Raw genomic sequence first — 10,578 nt, 5'->3', positions numbered from 1 at the left:
TGGTCAGAATATTCTCCACAGTTGAGTGGAGAGTGTGATACGACTTTCTCACGTACTCTGGTGCCTCACATTTGACCATGTCCCCTGGAGGGGGAGACCTGGTAGCACTCAGAGGAAGGACAGCAAGTAGCCAAGAAGAGACTTGATACCCTATGAGAATATATAGGGGGACGTAATCCCCCTCAGGAACAGTCATAGGGGAGGGGAATAATGGAAAAATGGGGGGGGGGAGGAATGGGAGGATACAAGGGATGGGATAAACATTGAGATGTAACAAGAATAAATTAATAAAAAAAAGAAAAAAAAAGAAAAAAAGAAAGGAAAACACAAAAATCAAAATAAACCATTAAGAGAAAAATACCAAAACAAATCAGAAAAGGCTTACAAAAAACCTGAAGTTTATTTTGAATTGGCCAGCTAATCGTGGCTATGGGGCTCACCCTGGATTACACTTGACATACTCACTATCGCTCTCATGGAGAAAACTGATTTTCCATTTATCAGTGATTATCAATTGCAAAAATCTTCTTGCCTACGTGTATGACCTTGTGTCTATTTTTCAGTGCTTAGATTTCATCTGCTTTGTGCTTGTGCAGGTCTTCCGTTTGTTGTCACGGTCTGTGAGTTCATATTTACATAGGTCCTGGTGTGTCTGAGTGATGCTGTTTCCTTGGAGTCATCCAACACTTCTGGATCTTGTAATCTTCGTGTCTCTTCTACATAATTCCAAGAGCTTTGAGGGAGGGGTTAAATGAAGACAGATCATTTAGGACTGAGTACTTTTAGGTCTCTTACTCTCTCCATGTTGTACAGTTGTTGGTCTCAACATTAATTTCATCTACAGCAAGGAGATATTTCTTTTATGAGTTGAGCAAGGTTATGATCTTGTATAGTGATCTGCCATTATGAATCATTGTATTGTAGTTCCTTTATCAAAATAATTGTGGTAGATTTACCCCTAGTCTCCTGACCTCAATCCACTCAGAATAGTTAGTTACCCCTATAACATTCATGCCACTCTCGTACCAGCATATCTTGTAGGTGGGTTGCTCGTGTACTTCACATAGTCTGTGGTTAAGTGGTATCAATGACCACCTTTCTCTTCTGGTGGCATGCGAAGTAATTTTCAGAATAATTAATGCTAATCAGCAGAATGAAGTTTCTAATTAGGCATCAGCTCAACTTTTCTGTGTTCAATGACATAAGACATCATTGTCTTCAGTAATAGGAATTTACCTTCAGGTTGTGCATGTTCCCTTGGTCTTTTGGTGCATTATATATTAGTTAGATTAGCTTTAGAGTGTGCTTTGGCATCTGGAAGGAAAACAATTTGTCATTATTACTATTTATCTAACTATTCATGCCTAATCTGCATTGTTCTTACTGCTTGATTTTAGAATTTCTTTTTTCAAGAACTCTAATTTCGTCCCTATGACTACAATTGATGTGGTATGTGATTAATTTGCAAAGAAATTATCTTACAATACTTAGCATTTTCATCTAGGAACACGAAAGGTTTCATCTAGAAACCTTTATCTTAAATAGACAAGTAGTTTAATTACAAAGCAAATAATGCTTATAGGGCATTCTATGTTGTTTTACTTCTGTAGTGTTTTCTATAATATTATGGAATCACAAATGGATTGTTCACACAGCAGAGACTATTGAAGAATTTGGATGCTGCTTCTACATTCAGCCACTTAGTTCTTTTGCTGGTTGAATGACCCCCTCAGCTATTTTTCCAGGTTTCTCTGTTGATTGTCTGGCATTTTACCATGAATTCATGTCTGCAAGCCTATTTCAGTGTCTAAAGAAGTAGAATGTTTTAGGATATTAGAGAATAAGTTGGAGTTTGTCCTTGTTTCTGACTCAAATGCTTTGCCTTATATATGAAGGATCTTACAATTTTTTAAAAGAATTACTGATTTTACAAAAAAAAAAGGAATTACTGATTTAGGTAGTTTCCTTCTAGAGTTAAAGAAAGAATGCTGCTCTTTTAGTAAGAAACTAATACTGAGTTTATGCTGTTGATATATTAAAAAAAAATACTTTTTGTACAAATCTTTAACCAGTGGCAAGTTGTCATGTTGAAAAAATTTAAATAAATTACAGAACAAGGAAGGAAAATTTAAATTGTAGACTAAATGCAGTGGGACACTCTCTATGTAAATTAATAATCTTGGGGAGCTAGAGAGATGGCTCAGTGGTTAAGGGAATGTGCTGCTCTCACAAAAGACCCACATGTGGTCACCAGGACCCACATTAGGTGTCTATCAATGGTCTATAATTAGAGCTTCAGAAGATCTGACAGCATTTTCTGGTCTCTAAGGGCACTAAACTCGTATTAAAAACTCATATTCATATATACATGTGAATTTTTGTTTATTTAAAAAATATCTTGAGAGATAAAATCAAATTTCAACAAAACCTAAGGATTCTTGTCATCATGAGCTCTTGTAAGGTGGGATATTTGTCTTTGTCTTTTGAGCATTTTAATGGCTGTAGAATAACAAAAAATATGTTGATTTAATGAAAGAAAAAACATTCTGAGATGACTCCAAGCTCTAGATGGGAGACAAATGGCTGAAAATAAGGCACTGTAGAGGATCAAATTTTGTCTATTTCATGAGAAGTTTTAGGAAACTATGAAGGTGAATGCCAGAGTAATCTACCCATATTCTAACATAAAAAATAAAGAGATGGGTGTTTATGGCCATTGTTTGGTGTGTGTATATGTAAATATAACTGTGTATGTGTGTGTAGATAACTATATAAAATGTGAAGAGATACTGCATAAAATGGTCAAGAGATGCTATATTCTGAGAAAACACATATGAATGAAAGGTAGATGAGCTATATCTCTGTGGAAAGAAATAAAGAGAATTCTCTGTGTGGAAGGCAAGAGTGGCTCTGTGTCCCTAGTTCAAAAAGAGGTGGCCAAGTGTGAATATCCAAATTTGTTGGGAAAAAAATCTGTCTGTAAAATGAGGCCAAAGTCCTAGAATTTTATTCCATGGAACAAAGGCACCTGAAATAATGTGTCACTGGAGATTTCTTTGGTGTCCACTGCATTGCTGTCAGCACAGATAGTATCAGAGATAAAACAGAGGAGACAACTCCTTGGGGGTGTCTTCCTGACAGGAGACAAGCCTGTGAAAAAGGTTATCACTCATCTTCCCTCAAATGAGGTCACAGCTCCACCCACAATAGCCAGCTAGTATTTTGATCCAGCCAAGCTGACAGAAAACAGGTCCAGGCACTGGCCCCACAGGTTTTTTGTTGAGTTTCAGTCACTGTGGTATGTTTTCGGCAGTGGAACCAAACTCAGCGTCCTAGGTAAGTAGTTTTAATGCCTCTTCTCATTCATGCTAGCCTTTGTTGTCTTGCAAAGGTCTGCTTTTTATTTATTTATGGAAACCTTCTCTCATCTGCCCTCCTCAGACTTAAGAACTGAATCCTTACCCTTCTCCATGGCAACTAGGGAAGATAGACAATTTTAGAGTAGCCTGCAGAAAGGGCCAGGAGAGTAGAAGCAGCTGGCCTCAGTTTCTAATACATATGCTGTGATCTCAGGTATATTATCTAGGGTCTGGCCAGAAACAAGGACTCCAATTCTTGTTCTCAGGAAGATTGACAATTGGGGACTGTGGACCATGTCAAAGAAAGGGCACTAAGTCTTTCATAGGGCCCAAATAGCTATAAAAGTGTGGCAAGGGTTGGATCTAGATGTGTAATCCCAGCTTCAAGAGACTTGGGTTTCCTATGTGGGAAACCACAGAAGTGTAGTGAGAAAGTAGGGTTGTAACAATTTTCAGGTCTCTGTTGTTTTACTGGGATGCTGAAGCTCGATGGACACAGAGAGAGCCCTGACTAGTAGGGTAAGCAGACCCTGCTCTTCTCAGGATTATCACTAGAGATGATCGGGATTCCTTCTGAAAAGCCCCTTAACCATGCATTATGTTGTCTCATGTTCCAATTGTCAGCTTCCCATCTTCATAAAGTAGCATGTATTAAACTTAGGATGTTGGGAATGAGATACAAACTTGGGATTTCAGAATACTACCTGACAGGGAAAGAAGCTGCTGCTGTGAGAAAAAAAGCTGTTATGCTCTGTGTTCTGAGGCAAGTAACCTCTACAACGTGGTAAATGGTATTTTGATGAGCTCAAACTGTGCAAGAGTCACCAGAGCCCCACAGATCCTCTCTAGATATAACCAACTACATAGTGGAAAAGCTAAGTGAATTGATGTGGAGATCCTGCTGTTCAAGATAAGAGGATTCTCAGTGCTCCATCAAGTACTGAGGACAAAAAAAGAATCTCCTCAGTTGAAATGCAGTCTTCAAAGCAAGGTGCAATATCCTGTTCATCAGAGAGTTCTGACCACCACAGTAACAAAGGAAAATAGCTGGGCTGGAAAGATGATCAGATATGGGGCAAATTCTAAGTTCAATTATAAACAATACGGTGGAGAGAGCACAGTTATTTCTGATGATAGTGGGGAAATTGAGGCAGAAAGGAAGAATAAAGGACTTGTAACTTGGGAGACTTTCCTGGAAAAGGCTAATATAAAAGAGTGTCTGTACTCAGCCAGGTTCAACGGGGCACATAAAAAAAAGAGAAAACCCCAGGTGAATAAGATGACCAAAGTAAATGTTTAATTCACTTGTGATTTTGATATGTTTTATTTTTTTTCTCCTAAATCAATCCCCTTCTTTTATTCACACAGGACAGCCTAAGTCCACTCCCAAAATCACAGTGTTTCCACCTTCTCCTGAGGAACTTCAGACAAACAAAGCCACACTGGTGTGTCTAATCAACGACTTCTACCCGAGTGCTGTGACAGTGGCCTGGAAGACAAATGGTGCACCTACTACTGATGGTGTGGCCACTGTAAAACCCAGCAAAGAGGGCAAGAAGTATGTGGCCAGCAGCTTCCTGAGTTTGACACCAGAGCAATGGAAATCGAACGATCTCTTTACCTGTCAAGTAACACATGAAGGGGACATTGTGGAGAAGAGTGTGTCCTCTGCAGAATGTCTCTAGGAGCTTAGCCTTCTCTTTATCCTGGGAAGCCTGGATCTAGAGGACCCAGATTGGGGTCTCATCTCTATATAGCCATCTCAACCCTTCTCTTACCCACTGAATGTTCAATAAAATATCATTAGTTAATCAGAGCTACTGCTTTGTCCCATTTGTTCCCATTGTATGTTTACTTTCCAAAGCTTTTAATCTACAATGTTGGGAGGTGAGATCATGCTTTTCAGTGAGAAATTTTTCTCATTTAAAACATACAGAGAGTATCACCCCAGGAATGATTTTTCCCCTCATCTGTATTGTTCTCTGAATCCTGCCATGCAGGGAAACTTATTATTTAAAGCACATATCAGGTAAAGAATGGTTCAGAGTTAAACTATTTACTTGATATTATATAGCAAGTCCCCCAAACAGTGATTCTTTCAATAAACTAAGAGAATTTTATTATATGTCTCAAAACTTGTTGTTCACAGTCCTCTATACTGACAGGAGTGGGTGATGTGGGATAATCATTCAGACACAATAGCTTCACCCTGTTAGAAATGGATCCAACCTCAGACCAGAAAGGATGATGAATGATTCCATATAGGAAGTGGTTTCAAAGTCAAACTGAGGATTACTCAAGGTCATGTAAACTGAGATCAAGGAAGACCGATTGTGACCTGGAAGCTAAACTCAAGAACACTGACTTGGGTAGATTTAGGAGTAGCAAGTCTTTACTGGGACAAGTCTTATCATGTGCATCAACACCCTAGTGTTCACTTTAGAGTGATGTCAACCAGTCTTTGAAACTGACAGTCATCCTTTAGTGGTTCAGCCTCTGTCCAGATCAATAAATATTTAAAGTTTGGGACTTCAAGACATCCTCCTCTATAGCTCATAAGCAGTGTGGACACTGACTACATTCAGAACTCTTTGGTAGATTACACACTTCAGTAGCATAGTCTGAAAAATCATAAATATTCTTGAACAATGACTCAGAGATACAGTTCACAGCATAAAGATTGATCTCTGGACCCCACATCGCCAGTTTCTGAACTAGAAGGAGCTTTTAGAATCTGTGTCCTACAATACCTTTCTGATGCTAGGCCATGATAACTTCTGTGCCTAATGATTGGAAGTGAAGATCCTGGGTAATCTCACAACAATGTTTCCTCCTGGGGAAAGGGCCAACAGTCATCCATACTCTGATGTTGCTCATAGCTTCACTTCCTCGTAGTTTTGTTTCAAGTTTCTACTGACAGATTTGAGCACAAAAATTGGGAAACACAGAAATAGTAATATTTCCATATTCCCACCAGGCAGACTCTAACACGCATTTTACCTAGAATTTTATAGAGTTTTAAGCTATTACAGAAAACTTCTCCATTGCAGCATGTTAAGAAAGTACATTCCAAAAGGTGTATCTTTTCAGCTATAATTATAATTCTGTGTTTAAAAAGAATGCCTGGATAGTATATCAAACTTCAAATTTTTATTGATTTTTTTTCATAACATAAAATAGCCAAGTTGTCATCAAATGGCTGCATGTCAAGATTCTACAGTGCTCAATAATGTATTATCGGTAATCATTCTACCATATATAGAAGATGAGATGTGGATTGAAACTAATGGCTGTGTGTGTACTCGATCTGCTGCCTCCTGAACAACCTCTGAGCTCTCTTTGTTTTTTATCTTGTTTTTGTTTTTGTCAGGCATGAGCTGCAGGGAGCTGCAGAGTTTGCATAGGTTCCATGTAGTTGGTGGCCTCCTTGGGCTGTCACTGAAGACTTCTCTCTGTCCCTTCTTATACTATAAAGAGCTTCTTCCAGAGGGAGTTTGGAAATTTTGTGATTGAGTTTCTGACAAGGCTGTCCCAGAGGACATATGGAGCCTGGGAAGAAGAATCTTTCAGTGAGATCACCATGTTCCTATAATCATCAGTCACTGAATATATCACAGTTGCAGCTTGAGAGTAAAGAGCCTATAGGGTTTTTGTATGAGTCTGTATCATAGTGTTGGGGTGTTCGGCAGTGGGACCAAACTGACCGTCCTAGGTGAGTGACTCATCCTTCCTCTGTTTCTATTGCCTCTAAGATTTGAGATGGTTTCTGTTGGATTATTTCTGAGTCTGTATTCCATTGCATGCCTACACTTCATTCTAGGTAAATTATCTCTTGCTTCTCTAGATTCTGTGTCTCATTTCAGATAGTTCCCTGTACCTTTTCTTGTCTAATCTCAAAGACTGAAACAGACAATTTATCAATGTCATTCTGTCATTCCTCTGGGCTTTGCAGCACTCTGATAAGTACTGTGTTGTGTCATCCCCTTTTTCCAGTGAAGTTTGTGAGGGGTAAAGTGAACTGTGATCTCACATAGAAGGAAGACCAGAAGCATACAGGGAAAGGCAGATGTTTAATTAGATAATGTTGAACACACAGAACTGAGGCAGAGGAATAACATGTCAGAGGCCAGATAACCTGTACAGTAGTACTGTCCTAGGATTTCGTTCCTAAGACAGGCAGGAGATAGAATCAATCTGAAAGCCTCCATAGAAATCCATGAAAAGAGCAGAAACCAACCTAGTACTTGGAAAATTTTAGTAAGTAGAAGAAAGTGAAGGAAGCACTTGACACAGGAAGTCAAGAGAAGAGAAATTGGAGGTGTACTTGGGAATCTGGGTTCCTGGGTTTCTCTAAGACACTGCTTAAAAGATAGAGCAACTGAGTTTGCATTTATCTTGTCCTGATGCATGAAAATTATACAACTTATCCAGAGAGAGAAATCTCACCTCGTTCTGAATAATGAAAAACAGTTGAAGCAGGTACATGCTATGCTTGGACCCTAGAGACACACTTGTTTGAAAAAATTCCCAGGCTTAAAGTTTAGGCTCAAAGCACAGGTTTTTTTTAATCTTTTTTTTTGTTTTGTTTTGTTGTTGTTGTTGTTTTTATTAATTTATTCTTGTTACATCTCAATGTTTATCCCATTCCTTGTATCCTCCCATTCCTCCCTCCCCACCCCCATTTTCCCATTATTCCTCTCCCCTATGACTGTTCCTGATGGGGATTACCTCCCCTGCACCAGCCAAGGACAATACAGGAGGTAAACTTTAAACCCCTTCCTAGATCTAGCCAATGGTCAGAACATTCTCCACAGTTGAGTGGAGAGTGTGATATGACTTTCTCACGTACTCTGGTGCCTCACATTTGACCATGTCCCCTGGAGGGGGAGACCTGGTGGCACTCAGAGGAAGGACAGCAGGTTGCCAAGAAAAGCACAGGTTTTAAATCATAACTGTCTTCTGAGTGGGGCAGACAGACTGCAGATATACATAAAAAGCAGAGAGAAGGGTACAAGAGCAAGAAGTAGAAGATTAGATGTCTGTGTTGGGTATCAAGGTGCAGGGAATGTGTTGGATGAAGTGCTAAAGAAATGTGTGGGTGCATAATTCCTAGGTACATAGGGAATACATGAAAGAAATACATACCTCATCTTCTGTACTATGTATGTTCAAACACAGTCACTAAATTCAAAGACACTTTACACATTATCTCCAGGTTTCCTTCCTTCTAGGGGAACAAAATTCTGACATTCTCTTTTTCCACCTTGCAGGTCAGCCCAAGGCTACACCTTCAGTTACTGTGTTCCCACCTTCCGCTGAGGAGCTCCAGACCACCAGAGCCACAGTGGTGTGTATGATCAATGAATTCTACCCAGGTGTTGTGGATGTGTCCTGGGAGGCAGATGGCACACCTATTACCAAGGGTGTGGAGACTACCCAGCCTTCCAAACAGAGCAACGACAAGTACATGGCTGTCAGCTACCTGTCCTTGACAGAAGAAGAGTGGAGATCTAAAAATGTTTACAAGTGCAAGGCTGTTCATGAAGGGAACACTGTGGAGAAGAGCTTGTGCCCTAGTGAGTGTTCCTAGGTCTTCTGAACTGCATCTTAGCCACAGAGGCTGGGATCAGAATTATGCCCAAGTATACCTCTAATGCTTTTGCCCTTCTCCCTGCTCTCAAAATGCACAATAAAATATCTACTTCAAACCTGCAATTCTTCTCTGCCTCATTTATCTTTAGTGTATACTTCACTGGGATTCAGAGTAGTATGGGAAATGTCTTGGCGCCCTGGAGTTTTTAATCAGGGTCATGGCCTACATTATCACCACAGGAAGCACCATCTTTACAGAGATACCATTTTTTCCACTCTCCTCTGGACCTCTGATCACACCATGCAATTGTGCAATATGAGTGTCTTATTCTTCCTTAATTTCGTTCTTTAATAGACCTAATCATGTGTCAACTCCATTTCTACTGATATCTTGTGATTTTGTCTTAAAATTGCAATTTGGAAACAGGAACAATTCTAAACAAGATCCCAGTTTCTATCATTCAAGTCAAAATAAATAGTACCAGGGAAATTGAAAGGTTATCATAATCAATCCAGACAAGCAAAATTAGGCTAAAGATAGACAGTGCATGTGCATGTGTGAGTGTGTGTCTGTATGTGTGCATGTGTGAGTGTGGGAGAGGGACAAAGGGTTCATAAAGACTGTAGTATGGTTTTAATCTTCCTTGATTGGAATAGAACTTTGTTGAACTGAAGCAAACAAGAAGTGATTCCCATGCCAAATGTAACAAAGGCATTCAGTGCTGGATGTGAAAGACTAAGTTTTTACTTCAGAACTAGATTCTGAGGTTTGTCTTATAACATCATGGCTCAAGGCTCCAGGAATGACTAAATATCTGTGTACTCTACAGAACAAGACTGTCCCCAGTATCCCCAGTATTCCCATCCCAACCATATCTCATTTCTTTCCTGGCTCATGGCATAATACTTCAGGGTGCACCTGTGTTCTGAGATTACCCCAGGCTCCTACCAATTGATTAACCCAACCCCCTAGCAACTTAGACATTGTTCAAGACAACTGTTCCATAGTTCTCAGGACCTGGACAATGAATGAAAACTGTCAATGCCAAGTTTCTGTTTGAGGAATCAGCACAGTGATAGAACTTGAAGGATCAGGAAGTTTTCAAAACAATGGTGTTTGCAGAAATAGAGCAACATTATGGAATCTCAGCCACACCAATTAAAATCTTAGCCTCTGCATTAAAAGGACCTACAGGAGATGAAATTGTGCAGCAACTTACTTTAATTCATGGAAGTGAAATCTGTGACTCAAAGCTGAAGTCACAGAATTATCTCATTGTTCCTACAGGCTTCAGTAGCCAGCTCAACCTCTCCCCACCCAGGTGCTGCCCAGAGAAATATTTTTCATCATTTTATTTCAACATTGTTGCTGCTGTTTTGTTGTTATTTTCTTGTGTTAGTTCTTTGAAACAAGGTCTTCTAACTGGCCACAGAATCACAGAGCTCTGTCTGACTACCACCAAAGTGATAGGATCACAAGTGTGCACCACAAAGTTCTGCTTGTTGTAATGTTTAATTACTGAAAACACTGAGCTAAAATTCAAGAACAAAGGCATAGATAGTAAAATTCTGTTCAAACCAACCAGCCATTGCATAAATTGTGCAGTGTTTGTTAATGAATCCAGAT

At 39.5% G+C, this 10,578-nt stretch overlaps 2 gene segments (V, D, J or C); both read left to right on the top strand.

Annotated features, from left to right (window-relative positions):
* Positions 1–1,431: 1,431 nt before the first annotated feature.
* On the top strand, positions 1,432–5,175 carry LOC127186647 (Ig lambda-2 chain C region-like). The segment is given in 3 exon segments: positions 1,432–1,449; positions 3,219–3,336; positions 4,728–5,175. Coding segments are annotated over 3 exon segments (453 nt in total).
* Positions 5,176–5,236: 61 nt separating this feature from the next.
* LOC127186645 (immunoglobulin lambda constant 6-like) lies at positions 5,237–8,935 on the top strand (the record flags this gene model as incomplete). The annotated part of the segment is given in 2 exon segments: positions 5,237–5,246; positions 8,630–8,935. Coding segments are annotated over 2 exon segments (316 nt in total), but the record flags the coding sequence as incomplete, so codon positions are not given.
* Between the last annotated feature and the right edge of the window lie 1,643 nt (positions 8,936–10,578).

The sequence above is a fragment of the Acomys russatus genome, unplaced genomic scaffold (genome assembly GCF_903995435.1).
Source record: "Acomys russatus unplaced genomic scaffold, mAcoRus1.1, whole genome shotgun sequence".
In the NCBI taxonomy this organism is placed as follows: domain Eukaryota; kingdom Metazoa; phylum Chordata; class Mammalia; order Rodentia; family Muridae; genus Acomys; species Acomys russatus.
Note: the sequence above shows the minus strand (reverse complement) of the source record. Positions and strands in the feature narration are given on the sequence as shown.